The sequence below is a fragment of the Pogoniulus pusillus genome, chromosome 4, assembly GCF_015220805.1.
Source record: "Pogoniulus pusillus isolate bPogPus1 chromosome 4, bPogPus1.pri, whole genome shotgun sequence".
NCBI classification, from domain to species: domain Eukaryota; kingdom Metazoa; phylum Chordata; class Aves; order Piciformes; family Lybiidae; genus Pogoniulus; species Pogoniulus pusillus.
Window position 1 is genome coordinate 1696718 of NC_087267.1, and position 21590 is coordinate 1718307.

At 43.6% G+C, this 21590-nt stretch overlaps 1 protein-coding gene across 3 annotated transcripts in view; it reads left to right on the forward strand.

Annotated features, from left to right (window-relative positions):
- PPP1R12A (protein phosphatase 1 regulatory subunit 12A) overlaps window positions 1–21590 on the forward strand; it is a 124459-nt gene that overhangs the window by 86893 nt on the left and 15976 nt on the right. For 2 of the 3 annotated variants that reach the window (XM_064141967.1, XM_064141965.1), the window contains exons 10-20: window positions 1381–1596; window positions 4973–5067; window positions 8067–8189; window positions 10388–10549; window positions 10982–11158; window positions 15459–15549; window positions 17676–17873; window positions 18046–18208; window positions 19654–19772; window positions 20749–20814; window positions 21031–21047. In XM_064141967.1, the coding sequence (XP_063998037.1) occupies window positions 1381–1596; window positions 4973–5067; window positions 8067–8189; window positions 10388–10549; window positions 10982–11158; window positions 15459–15549; window positions 17676–17873; window positions 18046–18208; window positions 19654–19772; window positions 20749–20814; window positions 21031–21047 (1427 nt within the window). The remainder of the gene's footprint in view (window positions 1–1380; window positions 1597–4972; window positions 5068–8066; window positions 8190–10387; window positions 10550–10981; window positions 11159–15458; window positions 15550–17675; window positions 17874–18045; window positions 18209–19653; window positions 19773–20748; window positions 20815–21030; window positions 21048–21590) is intronic. The other variant, XM_064141966.1, reaches the window with a different exon arrangement.

Consider the following 21590-nt stretch of genomic DNA (forward strand, 5'->3'; position numbering starts at 1 on the left):
TAGCTGCAGTGTCACTTGAAACTCCTGAACTGAATGATCAAGAGATACTTTTTTTTGGTATACAGGATTAAATGATGATGTATGGAGGCAAAACTTCTTAGTGGATTATCTTTTGGTCTAAAAGGTAAAAGGTGCAGGTCAAAAGTAATCTTCAGTTATCTGTAGCTACAAAATAGACCTGTGTTTATATGAAGACTGTCTTGTAATGCAGCATGTGCCTGTGTTCTAGAGAAGCAGTCACAGTGGACATAGAGGCTTTAAATGGCTTTTACTAATGGTGGTAAAACAACACTGTGTGGGTGATCTTGCACCTGCCTTTTTGGGTTTGCACCATCTGCACTACTGCAGCCACTGTTCTGCTTTTACACCACAGATGGCCAAACCAAGTGGTTCACATACATTGGACTGGGCTTGAATTTGGGTATTCTTCTGCCTATGTGGCATTCAGTGATGCTGCTTTGTGTCAGTGTGGTAGTTTAACACTCTAGGCTAGTTCTAAACGACCACAGAGTACCAAAGTAAGGGAATAAAGGTCTGAGTCTGATAGCTAAGCTAGCACAGGATGCAATTAAGGAATATGCATTAAATATGATAAGAATGAGATTTATGTTAATACAAATCTTTCAGCATTCTCAAACATAGGAGGATTGAGGCTTTGCTGTCCCTCTCAGGGCAAACTGTAATCCTGTTTCTGAAGCAGCTAAGTGTGCTGTGTTGTCTTCAATAAGAACCTTTTGCTGAAGTTTTAAATCTCTTACTGCTTTTTGGTATTTTGTACTGTAATGAACTACATAACATAAATGTGGGCACAAACTGTGTGGTTCAAAAAAACCAACTCATTCTTTCTGTTTCCTATTCTTTCAACCTTCATCTTTGTCTTGTCTTAATTGGCTTTAGTATGATTTCATTTCTCCTATCATGCCTGTCGTGGATTCGGTAGATCCTGCGTCGTGGAGGCAGGGCTTGCGCAAAACTGGCATTGTTCTTGTGCCCAGTAAAGGTGAAAAAGCTCTGGTGAGGTTCTGGTGTGCACAGTTTTGTGTACAGATTGCAAAATAACACCTTTAATCAAGACATTGACAACTGGGTTTGCATGTTTCTACCTCTGCGTCTCGTGCTCACGGTGTGTTTTACAAAGCCTGGCTTTTTTCTAAGCTAACTTTTAGAGGAGTAGCATTCCTTGACCAGTCTTACGTTTCTTATCTCATTAACTAATTGAAGGGAAGAGTGTGTAGGTTGTCTCTCACCTCAACTGCCCTACAAGTTCAACGTTTCCATGGTTATTAAAAGCAGTTTAGTTCTCAGATCTCCACAAGCAGCGTGGATTGCCAGGGAGAATGCATAATTAATAGCGTCAATTCATTTACCTGTGTTTTCTAGTTCCCAACATCTACAACCAAGGTTTCTCCCAAAGAAGAAGAGAGGAAAGATGAATCTCCTGCTACGTGGAGGTCAGGTCTTAGAAAAACTGGTAGCTATGGAGCACTTGCAGAAATTACTGCTTCCAAAGAAGCTCAGAAAGAAAAGGACTCTGCGGGGGTGATCCGTTCTGCTTCAAGTCCTAGACTTTCTTCTTCGCTGGACAACAAAGAAAAGGTAATCATTTACATTGTCAAACAGTATTTTGAGGGACTGATCTACCTTGCTTAGTATAGGTGTTTGTGATGTGTTACAGAAGTAAGGCACTCTCTGTGGACTCTGCTAACATCTATTATGTGCCAAAATTTCAAGAGGTTAAATTCCACAGTTTATGTGTGGCCTCCTCAAAGTGCAGTATGCACCTTTATTGTCTGGTGACCTGGTACATAGGGCTGAGGCTCTTCCCTTCTGTGAGACTTGCAGTGCTAGCAGGAGTTTTTACAGTTAAGGGAGACCAGAGATTGGATAGTTTCAGCATCACTTGGAGAGTGATGGTGAAAGAATCTCAACAAAAATGAAGTCTCTTCTTGTATTCTGTTGTCATGTTTCACTTAACAAGAGTTGCCTTCTGTAATGAAACTTGAATACACTGAAGCAATCAAAGGACAAATTTGGAACAGGTAACTGAACTGAACAGAATTTCTGGCTCTGTTTCAAGTATAAATACCGTCCCCAAGGGAGGGGCAGCAGGTGAGGGCTGCACAAGTAGTAGACAGTTCTGTTTCCTCTTCCTACCCAGACACAATGGGTAAAGGAGGAGACCCAGGAGATGAGAGGGAATGGAGGCAGGAGAGCCCTCTCCCGGTCTTCTCAGCCTTATCAGCTGCCCTTGCACAACAGATATGGGGCACTAGATAGTGAGGGTCGGGCAGAGGAGGATGGAGGGGGAAGTCCACCTGATCAGTTGCCCAGTGTGTGCCATCCAGCCCCAAGAATTAGGGTAGTGCAACAAAGACAAAAAGGAGAGTGATAGTTGTAGGGGATTCACTTCTGAGAGGAACAGAGGGACTGACATGTCAGGCAGGCCTCTCTCACAGGGAGCAGTGCTGCCTACCTGGAGCCCAGGTTAGGGTTGTTGCTAGGAAAATTCCTAGCCTGGTGCACTCTACAGACTACTACCCCTTACTGATCTTCTATGTAGGAGGAGAAGAAATTATGACCGTTAGTCCCAGAACAATCAACAAAGACTTCTGAGACCTGGGATGAGTGGTACAAGACTCAGGGGCACAAATCCTCTTCTTTTATCCCAACCAGTGGCAGAGCCATTGGATTAAGCAGCCACCTACAGTCTTTTAATACATGGCTCCGAGGATGGTGTCAGCACCATAAATGTGGGGTGTTTGACCGTGGCGTGATCTGTGCAGCACTGGGGGTGTTGCCACCAAACAGGAGACACCTCTCAAAGGGGGAAGAGGCTCTTTGAGGAGGAGCTGACAGGGCTCTAAACGGGATGTGAAGCGGGAGGGGGATAAAGTCATCAGGCTTCCATGTAGCAAGGTGTGGGAGGACACACCAGTGTCATGGGGGACTGGTAAGAGCTCTCAGCCTGCTGCCCAGAAGCATGCTGGGGACAAAATAATGCAGTCACAACCTTGCAGAGATGAGCCAGATCCCCTTTGGGTGCCATCAGGAAAACATCCCATGGTAGTGATGACATGAGGGGTAGAGATAGGTTGATAGCTACAGAGGTGCCTGAGCATGGACAGGTGGGATCTGACCCTAGGATTGGAATACAGACTGAGAGAGGAGTTCCCAAAGATCAGGGTAAGGGAGAATCAGTCAGCAAGACAGCTCCAATAAAGGCACAGCTGAAATGCCTCTGCACTAACACAAGGAGCATGGGGAACAAACAGGAAGAGTTGCAAACCTGTGCAAGTCTACAGAGTTATGATGTCATTGGCATCACTGAGACATGGTGGTATGGAGCTCACAATTGGACCTTGGGGATAGATGGTTATAGACTCTTCAGGAGGGACAGGCCCTCTCCATCAATCATAAACTGGAGTCCATGGAGCTCCACCTGGGGATGTGCAACAGAAAAACAGAGAGCTTATGGGTAACGGTTAAAGGGAAGGCAGGGGAAAGTGACATCGTAGTAGGAGTCTGCTACAGGCCTCCTGATCAGGAAGGCAAAGCAGATGAGGCCCTCTACAAACAAATGGGAGAAGCTTCACACTCACAGGCCCTGGTCCTCATGGGGGACTTCAACCACCCTGACATCTGTTGGAAGCACAACACAGCAGAGCACCAGCAGTCTAAGAGGTTCCTGGAATGCACTGATGATAACTTCCTCCTCCAAGTGGCAGAGGAACCCACAAGATAAGATGCTATGCTGGACCTAGTCCTTACCAACAAGGAGGGGCTGGTGAGTGAAGTGAAGCTGAAGGATAGCCTTGGCTGCACCAAGGTGTGTGGCAGTTGACTTGCTAGAGGGCAGGGATCCATCCAGAGGGACCTGGACAGGCTGCAGAGGTGTGCCCAGGCCAACTCATGACATTCAACAAGGCCAAGTGTAAGGTCCTGCAGCTGGGTTGGTGCAACCCCAAGCACAACTCCAAGGTGGGTGATGGGTGGCTAAGTGCAGCCCTGAGGAAAAGGCCCTTCAGGCTCTGGGCTGAAAAGCTCAACAGGAGCCTGCAGTGTGAGTGCAGCCCAGACACAACCCTGTGCTGGACTGCAGCAAGAGCAGTGTGGGCACAGGGCAAGGGAGGGGATTCTGCTCCTTGGCTCTGCTCTCCTCAGACCCCACCTGCAGTCCTGTGTGCAGTTCTGGAGCCCCCAGCATAAGAAGGACGTGGAACTGTTGGAGACAGCCCAGAGGGCCACAAAGATGCTGAGAGGGCTGCAGCAGCTCTGCTGTGAGGACAGGCTGAGAGAGTTGGGGCTGTGCAGCCTGGAGAAGAGAAGGCTTCAGAGGAGACCTTGGAGTAGCCTTGCAGTATCTGAAGGGGGCTACAGGAAGGCTGGGGAGGGACTATTTAAAAGGCCTTGTAATGACAGGACAAGAGGTAATGGGTTTAAACTGGCAGAGGGGAGATTTAAACTGGATGATAGGAAAGGGTTCTTTCCAGTGAGGGTGGTGAGACACTGGAGCAGGTTGCCCAGGGAGGTTGTGGCTGCTCTCTCCCTGGAGGTGTTGAAGGCCAGGTTGGATGAGGCCTTGAGCAACCTGTTCTAGTGGGAGGGGTCCCTGCCTATAGTGGGGGGTTGGAGCTGGATGATCCTTGAGATCCCTTCCAACTTAAATCATTCTATGATTGTATGAAATGATAAATGTTAATAAGATGGAGAATACTGCACTATATGAGAAGATGCTGTAACAAATACTAATACAGTTGCTTTCAGTAAGCAGTTGTACAGCAGCCAAACAGAAGCAAAGTAATTTGCACTGCAAGAATGAAAACAAACAGTTGCCTTTTCCTATTTTAGCCCTTGAGTTTTAAGCTTTATCATGTTGATATCATCAGGTAACACTAACTGCAGGTGAAGCTGTCAGAATGGTGATTTCCTAGGCAGCAGCAGTAACAGTGAATAATGAGTGCCTGTCTTTCAGGAGAAGGATGGAAAAGGAACTCGACTAGCATATGTTGCACCTACAATACCGAGACGACTGGCCAGTACCTCTGACATTGATGAAAAAGAAAACAGGTGACTCTGAAGTTACAGCTTCTGTTAAATATGAACTCACTTGACCTTAAGAAGGCTAAGAAACAGACAGTTTTTAAAGCAGGGATGTTTTGTCACATGTCTTAGTTTAGGGAGCAAGACAGATGCTCCTTACGCCTTCCAGGAGGAGTAAAGGAAATGCTCACACAGAGGACTGGATAGAATTGGAATGTGTGATTCTAGTGAAGTGCTGTTCATGACTACATGCAACAGTACAGAACCACAGAAAATGCACTAAATCCATAGTCCACCTCAGGCACAGTTCTCAAACTTAGGCTGAAGGTTCACACCACCTTCCTCAAACCAGGCCATAAACTCAGGCCTCAGATGCCACCTATGCCTCTCTACCCCCCACATCAAACCAGTGTGATGCAGCTAAAATTCAGCGGGGCCATTCCAAGCCCCAACTGACATCATTGCCAAGGCCAAAGCAGGCCTCACTGCCTGGCAAAGAGATAGCAGCCTGTGGTCCTCCCAGCAGCAGGGAGGGAGGGAAAAGGAAGAGACTGCCTCTGCAGCCAGTTTGGTAGGGATGCAGGACTTATGGCAATGAAATAACAATAAAACCTTCTGGTCCACCTCCTGGACCTGTCTAGCCTCTGCAGGCCCTCAACTTTGTGGTTCTTAAAGGCACCCAGCCTCAAACTGTAACAGCATTATCTTCCTCTGTAGATTATTTTAATCCATATAATAACCCAGTTCCTGAAGATTTTTGACCTCATGACTTATAATGACCCTTTATGCAACCTTACCTATTCTATGACAAGAGCAGGACTATGCAGTGAATGCAGTCTTCTTGGGGTAGAAAATAAAATGCAGAATGGGAAGTCGTAAAGTTTAAACTGCTAAAAGCATTTTACTGCTTTGTCTAGAGCCGTGGAGTGCTGTTCCTTTTGTACTTCTGATAATAACAAAATGCTGTGTAGCAATTTCTTTCTAGATATAAGCATATTCCAACTCTGGAGCTCCCCTAAAGTTCACCTTAGCTTGTTTGTATCTCTCTCATGCTCTTTGTCCTGTTTTTTTTAATCTATATTTCTATAACAGGACAGTTTGGAGTTTGTTTGTCATTCTCTGGACTGCCATAATCTTTGAACTGAAGTTTACTTGGTTTGGTTTGTTTCTAAATGTGATTTTTACTTGATTTGATTTGTTTCTACGTGAGATTATTTCAATGCTTTTATTCTTTTTGAGAGATTTCTTACAAACTCTTAATTCTCCAAAAGTGTCTTAACTAAGTGATACCTGAAGATGGCAATTGATATTCCATTGCAGTTTTTCTTTAATGGCTTGTAAGAGAGGGATTCAATTTTGCTTCAGTGTAGAGGGTTATATCCTTCACGTGCCAGCTTTAATCATCATGGCTTGTTCACAGATGCAGTTCCAAAAAGCAGCTCTCAGCAATAGCATATTTTTCCTCCATGTGCACTGGGTGAACTGGAGTAATCAGTTTTGTTAGTCCCAGTGCTGACTGAACAACTGACCTGAGAACTTTCTGTATTCCTCAGTGTGCCAGAGTTGAAGCCTGCTTTTAGGCCAGCCTGTTTAGGCATCAGCACTTTGCCTGAAGCAAAAGAAGTTCCACCTCAACACAAGGGGGAACTTCTTTACTGTAAGGGTCCCAGAGCATTGGCACAGGCTGCCCAGAGAGGTTGTGGAGGCTCCTTCTGTGCAGCCTTTCAAGGCCTGTCTGGATGTGTTCCTGTGTGATCTCTGTTAGATAGGATTGTCCTGCTCTGGCAGGGGGGTTGGGCTGGATGATCTCCTTGGGTCCCTTCCAACCCCTAACATCCTGTGAGCCTGTGATCCTGGTGCATGATGTGGCAGACAGCCCAACTTGCTTACTTAAAGCTGTGAGAGACTCTTGACATTTAATCTGACCTTCTTTACATGTAGAATGTAACCATCTACTCTGTAGTGGGTATCTGAGAATTTGTGTTTCTCTTTGGTGGGAAGAAAGAACACTGCACTAGCTTGTGGTTGATCCTTTCCTAAAGTTATTTGCAACCACAGCATATGTTTTTGTGCAAAAAATGGGTATCTTCTGAAGGCCAAGTGTACTTGAACATAAAATACATCTTCACAAAACTTTGGTTTATTTTCTCTTCCACACCTGCTTGCATTTTAGGCATAGTTTTATGAAAGACCTTTTTTTTCTTCCTTCTATCATAGAATAAGAGAATCAACCAGGTTGGAAGAGACCTCCAAGATCATCCAGTCCAACTTACCACCCAGCCCGTTCCAATCCAACCCAGCCCTATCCAATCAGAATTTGACTTCAGATCTTGAGCTGATAGTGCTCTTAGAAGAGCAGAGTGTTTTGCATCTCAGTATCTGTTCTCAGAGTAGCTTTTCCAAGTGATCTTTTTGCAAGGTTATTTCTTGCTGCCCTACACTGCAACAGCGAGCTGGAAATTCCTTATGGGTAATGTCAGCTAGTGATATGTGTCAGGCCATTCAGGAATGGCTACTGCAGGCCTGTTTATGCTAGTCTACAGTATCATGAGTTCAAAAGGCTGGTCAGCTTTGGAACTACTTCTCCAAGAATAAAAAGCCTGTGAAATCAATTTTTAAACCACCTGAGTTGTTTTCCCTTTATTGCATCAGATACCCTCAGGAGCAAACAGAAAAGTTTCTTCTTCTTTTCTTGGAGAAAAAACAAAGCCAACCATGGTCACAGATGAGAGCTGTTGATTCATTTCATGCTGATTATTAAATCTTCATTAACTATAAAATTCCATTTATCAGGTTTTTTTTCTTTTGATGCTGCTTTTCTGTTGTGTATCTGATGGTGATAGTATGAATGTAGTGTTGCTTGACAATAATTGTCCATAAAGGTCGTGTTATTCTTGTGCCATGCAGTTGTATTTAAATGTGTTATCCAGGATTTGAATCTTTGACTGGAAGCTCCATTTCAGGCTGCTTAATCAAAACCAACTTCCTTTAAGATGAGTTTGCTGAACAGAATGTTTTCTTTGCAGGGACTTATCTGCTAGCTCAATACGTAGTGGCAGTTCCTACACCAGGAGAAAATGGGAGGATGATGCCAAGAAAAACAGTTTGAATGAGGGTCCTACATCTTTAAACACAAGTTATCAAAGAAGGTGTGGGATTTTCTCTTACCTTTTATTTTAATAAGCTATGAAATCAAGAAACAAATTGTGAACTGGGTCACTTTCTGAGGACAGTTTAAAATTGAATGGAATCATACTGATATGTTCATAATAATGATGTTGGTGACATATACTTGTGGTGGTTTTAAAATGACAGCTTTTTTTACTGGCTTAATTGTGTTGAAGTAACAGCTATATAATCATGGTTCTTTTTCCCCTTATTGTTTCAGTTTGAGGTTCATTTATCTGCTTCCAGATTGGTTCAGTAGTCGAAGATCTTTTAAAATGTTGGATGTAATTCTGCTTAGTGTCTGAGGAGGGGAAAAAATGTTTTGTTTGTTGAATTTTAGTTTTTGCAGTCCAGAGCTCTTGGACTGTTCTCTGTAGTGGTACATTATAGCCATACCTGCCTTGATTGTCAGCAGCATAGAATGCATATATAAAACTAACTGGAAGGAAGAGTAAGTGATGATTAATAGGAAGCATACATCTGAAAGTTATGTTCTTACCTAGCAGGATTTTCTCAGAAGGAATCCTTCCCTGCAGATATATGTGTGATTAACTCCACTGTGTCCTTCCAGCATAGCTATTTGAGCAAAGTCCTGCACTGGAGTTACTGGAGCAGTAAATATATGAAATTAGTAGATCAAAAAGAAAAACCAATTCAGGTAGCTAAGATGCACACCAATGTGTGTTGCTGTTGTATGTGGTGATGGGTACCTAACTTTTGAGGCTTGATAGCAGTGTTAGCAATGGTGTGTAGTCAGGCTGCTTCGTACAGCTTTACACAGAGAGTCATAGAATGGTCTGGATTGGAAGGGGCCTCCACAGATTATCTAGCCCAACCCCCTTACAGTGAGGGGATCAGGTTGCCCAGAGCCCTGTCAAGCCTTATCTTGTGTATTTCCAGGGATGGGGCCTCAGCCACTTCCCTGGGCATCCTGTTCCAGTGTTCCAGGACCCTCATAGTAAAGAACTTCTTCCTAACATGCAGTCTCAATCTGCTCTTTTCTAATTTCAAGCCATTGCCCTCATCCTGTCCCTGTAGTCCTTTGTAAACAGTCCCTTTCTAGCCTTGTAAGTTGCCTTCAGCTACTGGAAGGCTGCTCTTAGGACTCATAGAATCATAGAATCAAGCAGGTTGGAAGAGACCTCCAAGATCATCCAGCCCAACCTAGCACCCAGCCCTAGAAAGTCAACCAGACCATGGCACTAAGTGCTTCATTCATCCAGGCTTTGCTTCAACACCTCCAGGGACGATGACTCCACCACCTCCCTGGGCAGCCCACTCCAATGCCAATCACTCTCTCTGTGAAGATCTTCCTTCTAACATCCAGCCTAGACCTCCCTCAGCACAACTTGAGGCTGTGTCTCCTTGTTCTGTTGCTGGTTGCCTGACAGAAGAGACCAACCCCACTGTGTCAAATGATCAGGACTAAGGAACCCTTCTGCTGCCCTTCAGAGCTGTAAATTAAACGTTCTAGAGAGGGATATGGTGAAGAAAATGTTTTGGGGTTTTTGTGGTGGTTTGGGTGTTCCCCACCCCTCCCCACACACTTTGGAAATCACCCAGACTAGACTCAGCCTGCTCTAGAAAATTGAGTGAAGCTTATATTTACAGCTTAGCTCAATATACAAGCAGATAGTTACAGTATATACAGCTATAGACAGACATAGACAAGGTAAAAGATAATACAGAAACACAACAGCCCTCCCAGACACCTGAGTCCCCAGGAGGGGCTTCCAACTGCCCCTTCACCTTCCCCCTACCTCTCTCAACCTTAGCCCAGTCCCAAGGAAGAACGGAGGTTTGGCCAGGGGGTGAGGAAGCAAAAGTGGATTAGTCAAGGAGACGGCAGAGAGGGGTGAGGTTAGAGATGCAACTCAGGCATTTCCCCAGCAGCAGTGCTGAGTGAATCTATGTTTTGATTCTTACTTTTAAACATCCCAGCAAGCCTATGAGTGAGGCAGACATCAGCCTTGTTTTCCTTTCGCAGCCTGTAAGCTAGTTCTTCTCACCAAAACTGTGCTCAAACTAGCACAGGTCTTTTGACCCAAAATTTTCTAAGAGTAGAAGAGCTACAGAATCCAAGAACAGGACTTTAAAGGATCATTCATAGCTTTTGTGCTATTTTAAGGAGCAGAGATAGGTAGTACAAACGCATGCCTTGTGCTTGTCTCTTCTTTAGTGGCTCCTTTGGTAGAAGGCAAGAAGATTTGATTAGTTCTAATGTTCCAAGTACTGCATCAACAGTTACCTCTTCTGCTGGCCTTCAGAAAACACTGCCTGCCAGCACCAACACCACTACAAAGAGTACAACGGGTTCTACTTCAGCAGGTGTACAAAGCAGGTACTGGCTTCAGCCCACTTCTTGTTTGCTTTGGTTTCTTGTCAGGTCTCCTGTGTGCTTATGTACGTGCATGCGTTCTTGTTTAGGAGAATGTGGGGCTCTGGATTTTCTCACTTCCCTCTTGAATTCATTTTGATTTTAGACAATTTGGCTTAAAAATTGTTGAATGGCTTTTCCACTGCAGGGTGAAAGCCATTCTGGTTTCAAACAGTAAATGCAATGCCAGAAGAGTGTGAAGAAGAGAAGTTCCATCGCGAACCGCTCCGTTCTTCATCTACTCAAGAGCTCGAGTTGAGCTTTCACAGTAGAGACATTTCCCACAATGAAAAATCCATCCCTCAATGTACCTGTTATTAGGTGTTTAGTAAAGTGCTTTCATTGTTTAGCTGTTTCCTTTTCTCTTTTTTTGTGTTGCTGCTTGTTATGCTGTAGTACCTCAAATCGTTTGTGGGCTGAGGATAGTACTGAGAAAGAGAAGGACAGTGTTTCTACGGCAGTGACCGTTCCTGTTGCACCATCTGTTGTAAATGCTGCAGCCACTACCACAGCCATGACTACAGCTACTTCTGGCACTGTGTCCTCAACATCAGAGGTCAGGGAGAGACGGAGGTGTGTAAAGGTCCTAAGAGTAACATTACTCTTCTTTAAAAGGTTTTTGGGGTTGGGTTTTTTCTCCTACTTAAAGGAATGTGTTGGTGACCACAAATTTGGATAGCGACTCAATTTGTCTAAGAGCTTAGTACTGGTGCAGACCATTGCTGAACTTTGATACTCTGTATTTTTCTGACTGGCCTTAGGTTATCATTTGGTATGTGGTATTTTCATATCTCTCTTTCTGTTAATAGATCAAATGAGTTGTCTTAAACATGGAACTGTGTGAAAACACTGAATTAAAAATGAGAAACTCAATCGTTATTTATTACAGGTACATTGCTGGTTGAGCTGCTGTGCCATGTGCACTACTAAGTTACAAGGTAGCACTGTCCCAGTCATTTTGTGTGCCAGTCACTACTGAGAAAATACCACTGAACCCAACACATTCTGTTTATTTCATTGCGTCTTGCAAGGTCTCTGCTACTTGAAACACCATATATAGTTGTAAATGCAATGGTTTAAGAGCTATTTAGTAGGAGAAATGAGTAAGCAGTCAATGTCAATCTTATTTTATGGTGGTTAAAATTGCATGGAGGTTGAGTTAAGATTGATGGCATGTTTTCATTTCCATAAAGAGTCTTATGGAAGCAAACATGAGATTTCACAAGGTTGTCAATTCCTGTTAGCTTTCCCTGGATGATTCTTCTTCTGGGTATTTACAAGCATTCATCCTTTAACCTTTCCACTGAAACACAAGTTCCTGTAGTGGTTCTGAGATGTAACACCTGTCAGTGCCAGATGTATCTCTGTATTTTCACGGAGTTAATGAACCTCCTCATAGTTACAGAAGAAACCTGCACTCATTTGGTTCTCTTAAGGCAGCAGCAACATTGAAAGATTCCTCATAGCTCTAGGCTGACTTCTAATAGTCTGTTTTCAAAAGTTCTTCTTTTATGCCCAAAACTGAGAGGAAATAACTTCTAGGAAGTGGAGATCATTTCTTTTCTTCCCCACTATGATGCCGGGAGGCTGCCCACACATGTCCATAGTGGACCCAGCATCTTCTATAGTGAAGCAAAAGCAAACCAAATCAAATGCATCTTCTTCCTAAAAAAAAAGTTCCTGTTTTAAAGTGCAAATACCATTTCAGTGTCCTATGAGCTAGAAAAGCAAAGGAATTTAGAACTAAGGCTTTTGCTGTCTCGTTTGCTCTTGCTAGTGTGTGTATACTAATGCGCATACACAACATGGTTTAGGAGTCTGCAGCTGGCCTGAAGTTCCTTGTTTTCTCTGACTCTGGGCCAGCTGTACAATGTCCTGTGGCAGATGCAGTTTTGATTGCATATTAAAATATCTATGAAATCTTAACAAATTAGCAAACCTGAGTTAATGACCACGTACATGTGAGAAGGTAATAACTAGAGATCCACACAAGTGTTATCTATCTGTATAGATACAGATACAGATAGAGATGTATGTGCCTGTGTGTATCTGTCTGTGTTTATATGCACACCAAAAACTTGTCTGTCTATGAAGTAGTCCAGAAATCTTTTCTTAAGAAATGACAGTTCTCTTCCCCCTCTACTCTGCCTTGGTGAGACCTCATCTTCAATACTGTGTGTGGGATCTGCTGGAGAGGGTCCAGTGGAGGGCTATGAGGATGCTTAGGGGACTGGAGGGCACTGCCTGATGAAGAGAGGCTGAGAGACCTGGGGCTGCTTAGTCTGGAGAAGAGAAGACTTAGAGGGGATTTGAGAAATGTTTTTAAGTAGCTGAGGGCTGAGCAGGAAGGGGGGACAGGCTCTGCTCACTGCTCCCTGGGATAGGACAAGGAGCAATGGGTTTAAGTTGCAGCACAGGAGGTTCTGCCTCAACACAAGGGGGAACTTCTTTCCTGTAAGGGTCCCAGAGCACTGGCACAGGCTGCCCAGAGAGGCTGTGGAGTCTCCTTCTGTGGAGCCTTTCAAGGCCTGTCTGGATGTGTTCCTGTGTGATCTCTGTTAGATAGGATTGCCCTGCTCTGGTGGGGGGGTTGGACTCAACGATCTCCTTGGGTCCCTTCCAACCCCTACCATCCTGTGAGCCTGTGTGTAAAGTTGTTGAAGATGCCATGGGATAGGAGCTATTTCTACACTTGTAAGTGTAGCAGCTAATTGCAAATATTTTCCTGTGGTTTATGGGTGGTTTGTTAGCAGAGCTAGAAGACACAGAGCAATCCATAGCTCTGTGTAAGTGAAGCTTATTTTATAGAATAACAGAATCAACCAGACTGGAAGACACCTCCAGACTCATCCAGTCCAACATATTGCCCAGCCCTAGCCAATCAACCAGACCATGGCACTAAGTGCTTCATCCAGGCTTTGCTTCAACACCTCCAGGGACGGTGACTCCACCACCTCCCTGGGCAGCCCATTCCAATGCCAATCACTCTATCTACCAACAAATTCCTCCTAACATCCAGCCTAGACCTCCCCTGGCACAACTTGAGACTGTGTCCCCTTCTTCTGTTGCTGGTTGCCTGGCAGCAGAGCCCAACCCCACCTGGCTACAGCCTCCCTTCAGGTAGTTGCAGGCAGCAACGAGCTCTGCCCTGAGCCTCCTCTTCTGCAGGCTGCACACCCCCAGCTCCCTCAGCCTCTCTTCATAGATTTTGTGTTTTAAAAGCTTAGAATTGGTTTAGAACTGTTTTTACAGTGTGCCAAGGCTAGCAACTACACAGTTAACTGACCAAAGAGCTCCTCTTTCTGTAGATAAGTCATCTAAGTGTTAATAGATGATGGCTGTTGAAATGTAATCACTGGTCAGCAGATCTTAAATGACATTTAAATATACAGTCAGGAAGTATTGCAGCATCTGATTCTTCTGTTCTCAGTGGAGCTCATGTTATGACCCAAAGACATTCAGACAGACACTTTGTCTTTTGAGCAGCCTCTCAACAACCTTTTAATTTAGCTTTTTCAAAATGTTCTGGGTTTTAGCTGATCCAAGGGGTTTTGTAAATGTTTGCAGCATTCCCAGAATAGTCTGTAATAGGAAAATCAACAAATGCATTTGTGATAGTTTGGGTGTTCCCCACCCCCCTCCACTAAAAAAAATCACCCAGACTAGACTCAGTTGATTTGGAAACTTAAGCTTTATGCTTACAGCTTAGCACAAGATACAAGCAGGTAGTTACAATATCTGCAGCTATAGACAGAAACAGACAAGTGAAAAAGGAATACAGAAACACAGCAGCCCTCCCAGAAACCTGAGTGCCCAGCAGGGGCTCCCAACCACACCTCCACCTTATCCCAAACTTTGCCTTCCGTTCTAGGTGAGTTTGGAGGGTTGGCCAGAGGGGTTAGGAAGCAGATGGATTAGTCACACAGACAAGAAGTTAATTTAGAGAGAAGTACAGCCCCAAAGACAGAGAGCAAACAACTGCCTTATCTATGTTTATGTTCTTATCCATCTCAGCAAGCCTATGAGTGCAGCAGCCATCACCATTGTTTCCTGTTCACAGCCTAGCATCTAATTCTCACCAAACTATCCCAGCTAGGCTCAATCCATCACAGCATTACAGCCACCTAAGTTCTTCAATGATAGATTTACTTACATACATATACATAGATACACACACAGATGTCATATACATAAAAACACCTACATTGATGCATCTCTGTCTGTCTGGGCAGAGAATTTCTTTGAAGCGTGCAGACCCTGTGTGTCTATCTAATAATTGCCACTTGCCTACAATTACCTGCATACTCTGCAGGATTTTCTCAGGTTTCATGAGTCTCTATTTCTAAGCAGAGCTTTCTCAAAGGGAGTTGGGTTACTCAAGGTGAAAGCAGGGTAACCACCTCCTCAAGGGTTTTTAGTCTTTGGTGCAGTGGATGGTGTAATTAGGTATCCTGCATTAGCACAGTACATTTAGCTTTCACTGCATTCTGCAAGCTAAAACTTAATAAGCAGACCTATTGTATGTATAAATATGCATTTGGCCAAATCTCTGAAATCATCTTGCCCTCTGGTAGCAGCCCAGTGAAATACCAAAGCAACCTGAGGTTACAGCTAGGGAAGACTGTTACATAAACTCTAAGTAGCAAAAGGCTGTGTATTTTGTTTGAGTTGTGAGGGTGCTAAGCTTGACACACAGATCACTGTGATAGGGATGAAGTAAGTACAAAACAATAATCCATCTTCCATAGTTAAACCTTTTCTTCTGACTGTTTTGGTTTTACAGTCATGTCATGTTGTGGGGAGGTTTTCTAACCATTTAATCCATTTGTACCAAAATGCTGCTTGACATTTTTGTTTGTAATTAACTCCTTAGATCATACCTCACTCCAGTACGGGATGAAGAGTCAGAGTCCCAAAGAAAAGCTAGATCTAGGCAAGCAAGACAGTCTAGAAGATCTACACAGGTACAGTTTTATTCACTTATTAACTCTTGCATTTATGGAATCGTGCCCATGGAGCTCTCTGAGCACAGTGATGTTTTTATTTCCCACTAAACTCTTCACAAAGCAATGGGTTGTCATGTTATAAAAGAACCTGTACCAGATGCAACAGAGCTTCTTTCTTTTCCTTTTCTTCCCTAAAAGCCTTAGAATCCTTCATTGTCTACTGAAAGCTGCTTTTTACAATCACTAAAAAGTGACTTAATGCAAATTTGAAAGCACAGACACCTCCACTGAAAGGAAGGGTTCACTTTCATCATGGTAAAATGATTTACTTGGTTGTATCTGAAGTTGTGTAGATGTTTACATCTGCGACTTAGAATTCTTCAAGACCTCATAGCTCTGATTTTCTGGCTGAAAATGGAGTATTTGGGGAGTAGGCATAACCTGAGTCTCTTCTTTCTCTGGCTGGACTGCTGAAGATAGCATGATAGAGCTAACCAACATAGGGGTAGCTGGTAAGATCCACAGCACGAAACAGAAGTACATTCAGCCTCTTTCTGTGAGCACTGTGGAGTACTAAAAGTACTAAAGAGGAGACTTTTGTTACTTGCTGTTAATCTAGAATCTAGCTGCATGTCTCAGCTTTACTCTCAGTTTAGATACTGAAGTGTTTGCTGGTTTTTCCCATTTTCTCCCAGAGCTACCTCATGCTGAATCACAGCCAGGGCAATCCTAGCATGGTTGTGATGGTAGCAAAACAGATTAGCTCTAACCAGCACTTGAACCCTCTTTGGGTGTGGAGCAATTACCAATCACTCTCCTCTGCAGTGTGTCTGTCTATGTCGTCTTGTGTCTGCTGTAATAATTACCAAGTAGTCCCTGGACAGAACAGCACAAGTACTCTAGCAATCATCTTCATCTACTTTAAGACAGAGTCTTTATCTCTATTGTCTATTAATGTTACTTTAAAATCTTAGTGGTTTCAAGTCTCTCAGGTATTTCTGCTTCATTTATCTCACTGGGGTTCTCTTGATGATATTGCAGAGCCCTAAGAGATGGTCAAACCACAGGCCAACTATGGAGTAGGTACAGAAAAGAAGCTACCAGGAATTGTTGCATTAAAACCTTATCATAGAATCAACCAGATGGAAGACACCTCCAAGCTCATCCAGTCCAACCTAGCACCCAGCCCTAGCCAGTCAACCAGACCATGGCACTTAAGTGCCTCATCCAGGCTTTTCTTGAACACCTCCAGGGACAGCAACTCCACCACCTCCCTGGGCAGCCCATTCCAATGCCAATTACTCTCTCTGGCAACAGCTTCAGTACAAATAAAGCCCCAAATGAATAATTGATAAGCCACAAAGTTGGCTTTTGAAGAATAGGTTATGAGGTGCTTGGAGCACTACTTCAGTAAGCTACAAACCTGCAGTCTTCAGAAGATTATTTGCTTTCTGAGCTTGTTTCATAACTACCTTTTAGCCTTAGAATAACAAGGAAATACATATATCTCTTCTCAGAGAGAGTGATTGCCATTGGAATGGGCTGCCCAGGGAGGTGGTGGAGTCACCATCCCTGGAGGTGTTCAAGCAAAGCCTGGATGGGGCACTTAGTGCCATGGTCTGGTTGACTGGCCAGGGCTGGGTGCTAGGTTGGACTGGATGAGCTTGGAGGTCTCTTCCAACCTGGTTGATTCTATGATAAAATGATGCAATGTTGTTTTAATGTTGACTGAAAATGCAGCTGTCCTCAGTCATTTGTAAAGTATCAACAATTCTGAAAATTTGATAACTATTACATTTCTTTTGTTTCTTTCCAAAATATTTAGTACCCTTATGATGATACTGGAAGGATCTAGTGGCTCCTTAAATGACTTCTAAATTCTCTGTGATCATTATGTGCTCATTCAAGTCACAGTTGTGCTGCTGGAGAATCTCTGGTAGATTACATTGCAGCAAATGCTTGCCACTGGTCAAAAGAGGGATGTTTGATTCCAAGGTAGCATATAGGTAAAATTGGTTCCTAAGTAGACAGAATTATTCTTAAGCTCAGTTTAGTCTTTAGAAGTCTGTGTTCATGTAAGGTGGTCAGCTGCACTAACACCAGTGATGCACTGAAAAGCTGCCTGCTAACTGCTCTCTTTGCAGGGGGTAACACTGACAGATCTTCAAGAAGCTGAAAAAACTATGGGAAGAAGTCGTCCCACACGAACCAGAGAACAGGAAAATGAAGAGAAAGAAAAAGAAGAGAAAGAAAAGCAAGACAAAGAAAAACAAGAAGAAAAGAGAGAGTCTGAAACTAAAGATGATGATTATAGACAAAGATATTCCCGAACTGTCGAAGAGGTATTTTCATGATGTGTCTCTGTAGGTAGAGAAATTATATGAGGCTGAACTCCAAATGTAGTATTTTACTTTTGGCACTACTAGAAGCATTGTTTCTGTGTTTAAGTTTTATAGTGGGCTTTACATTTGTTTACTCTTGGTGAATTAATTGTGCTCCTTTTCTGCTGAATAGCCATATCATCGCTACAGACCAACTTCAACTTCTTCATCATCCACCTCTTCGCTCTCCACTTCTACTAGTTCTCTTTCAACTTCAAGTCAACTGAACAGACCAAACAGCCTTATAGGTATAACATCTGCCTATTCTCGGAGTGGAACAAAGGAGAGTGAGAGAGGTAGGAGCACTGCTTGGGAAGGCTTTGTCCGTTCTTGCTTTAGATGACAAAGGGCAGCTTATGTTTCAGAGGTCATTCAAACTGGGATGCACTGCATGAGGCCACAGGGGATGTGTCTTACTCTTATCTTCTGTAAGATGTTACAAAACATTTGGGGGCGGGGAGTTTCTTTGGATTTGACAGAGTTTTGCAGACATTTAGTATACAACTAATGTGAAATAGCTGTAAGTAAAACACCACAGGTCAGAGTTTAAGTACTTGTAGGTATTGAGGAGGATTTTCACTTGATTAACTTGCTGACTGTTAATTGCTAATTGTTCTGATTCAGCCCTTCCACACTGAAGGATTACAATGATGATGGACAAGTTAACCATGACACAGCAATGTGCCTTTGTGGCCAAGAAGGCCAGTGGGATCCTGGGGTGTATTAGGAAGAGTGTGTCCAGCAGATCAAGGGAGGTTCTCTTCCCTCTCTACTCTGCCCTTCTGAGACCTTATCTTGAATACTGTGTTCAGTTTTGGGCTCCCCAGTTGAAGAGAGACAGGGATCTGCTGGAGAGGGTCCAGCGGAGGGCTGTGAGGATGATTAGGGGACTGGAGGGCATGGCTGATGAGGAGAGGCTGAGGGACCTGGGGCTGCTTAGTCTGGAGAAGAGTCTTCTCCAGATTTGATATATGTTTATCAGTATCTGAGGGCTGCCAGGAGTGGGGGACAGGCTCTGCTCACTGCTCCCTGGGATAGGACAAGGAGCAATAGCTGTAAATTGCAGCACAAGAGGTGCTGCGTCAACACAAGGGGGAACTTCTTGACTGTAAGGGTCACAGAGCACTGGCACAGGCTGCCCAGGGAGGTTGTGGAGTCTCCTTCTGTGGAGCCTTTCAAGGCCTGTCTGGATGTGTTCCAGAGAACACCATACTGTGGGGCTGCATAGTAAAAACTGTGGTGTGGGCAAATTGGCTTTTTTTTGGGGTAGAAATTACCTGTAAACATAGAGAGGAATAAACAACAACCTTGAGATATCCTGGCTTTGCTTTTTGAGAAAAGAGAAGTCTGTACTAAGTATTAATCTGCCCTAGAAGATCCCACTGTAGTCTTCCTTAGAGCAGGAATGGAGTGGACTGTGATGAAAAGGAGGACTCTGAAGAGGACTTAAACCCCCTCCCTCCAACTTCTAAAACATGGAAACATTTTGTTTAGCTGGCTGAGATGAAATGAGCATTTTGCAGTTGATGTTGAAGCATTGGAACAACATTGTAGAGCTGTATTAGAGAAATGTATTTTACAGCAAACACTGCCTGTGATAAGCACTTCAGCAAATTTATTCCAGGCAGGTAAAACCAAACTAATTACAAGGAGGTTAAAGACTGAGATTTTTTACTTATTTATTTATTCATAAAATTCGATTGTGTCATATTGAAATTAATAAGAAGGTTGTTATTCACAGAAGGGGGCAAAAAAGAGGAAGAAAAGGAAGAGGATAAGTCACAGCCCAAGTCTATAAGGGAAAGGCGGAGACCGAGAGAAAAGCGGCGATCTACAGGAGTTTCTTTTTGGACTCAAGATGTAAGTAAACAACTGCTGCTGCTGATTTGGTAGCCTTAGCTCCTAGCAATAGAATGAATCATAGAATCATAGAATGCTCTGGGCTGGAAGAGACCTCAAGGATCATCCAGCCCCAGCCCCCTGCCGTAGGCAGGGACACCTCACACTAGAGCAGGTCGCTCAATGCCTCATCCAACCTGGCCTTGAACACCTCCAGGGAGGAAGCAGCCACAGCCTCCCTGGGCAACCTGTGCCAATGTCTCACCACCCTCACTGGGATGAATTTCCTCCTAACATCTAGTTTGGATCTTCCCTGTTCCAGTTTAAACCATTCTTCCTCATCCTGTCATTACAAGTCCTTGTCAGTAGTACCTCCCCAGCCTTCCTGTAGGCCCCCTTCAGATACTGGAAGATTACTTATAAGGTCTCCTCGAAGCCTCCTCTTCCCCAGGCTGAAGAGCCCAAACTCTCTCAGCCTGTCCTCATAGCAGAGAAGTGCAGCCCCAAAGACAGAGAGCAAACAACTGCCTTATCTGTGTTTATGTTCTTGTTCTTACCCATCTCAGCAAGCCTATGAGTGCAGCAGCCATCACCATTGTTTCCTTTTCACAGCCTAGCATCTAATTCTTCTTACCAGAATATCCCAGCTAGGCTCAAACTAGCACAACCAATGCTGTATAAGAACAAGAGTCACTATGTGACACTTCACGAGCAGCCATGTGCTTACCAACTAAAAAAACTGCTTTCAGGTTCCAGGGGTTGCAGCAGATGGTCATAGGCTCAGTGTGCACTTCATGTGCCAAATGCTGAGTTGTGTTTCCTCTTCTGCTGGTACTGCAAGTGTACTTGTTTGGGGATTTTCATCACTTAGCCAATATGTCCAGTTAGGTAGAATTTTACTGGTCTTACCTTTTCATAATCATAGTCTAGAATGCCTTAAAATCATAGTGAGCTTTCAGCAGTTTAATTGTTTTCCCTCTGCCCCTTCTTTCACCAGAGTGATGAAAATGAACAGGAACATCAGTCTGATTCAGAAGAAGGAACAAATAAAAAGGAGACTCAGGTAAGTTTAAAAAACTCATGAGTTTGTTGACTTTCTAACAGATGCATTTTGCATGTCAAGTTTCTGTTGCTGTTGGATACAGTTAAAAAAGTGCAAAAGGTAGAATTCTTAAGAGTGCTTTCTGATTCATAACTGAATTCATAATTGTTACAGATTCTAGTTCAGTTACTGACCCCATTTGTTCTTTTTCTCTCTTTTTACCCCTCTCCAACACAGAGTGATAGCCTTTCAAGGTATGTGCAATTAAAATGGTTACACTTTTTGCTTATATCTTCTCAGTTTAAGTTATTTATGGTCAGATAGAGATTCAGCTTAAGCCCAGTAGTAGGAGGGTTGAGCTTTAGGTGGGGCTGATGATACTTAACATTTGTCTGAAACAGTAAAGTTACACTGCTGACTGTTTTCTTCCACGTGTGGGTGGGATGCTCCATTCCGGGGAATGTATTGGGCTTTGTGTTTGGAATATGCTGAAGGCAGGCTGGGCATTTTGTAGAGCACTGCGGATACAGCCCCTTTCACTGCACAGTTCTTATGCAAAGCAAACCAGATTCTTGTTGCCTCTCCTTTAGAGAGGCCCTACTGAACATTTTGGAGGGAATGTCATGAGAAGGACTTCAGCCTCTAAAAATCAGATCGCCCTAAGATGTATGAAAAAGGGAATACAGAAACATGAGTCATTTTAAAGAAGAGCTTTAATTTGGGGTTAGACCTTTAGAATTAATCAGTGCTTCTGTCTAGAATTAGTGCTTCTGTGCTAGAATTCACACCAAAGAGTT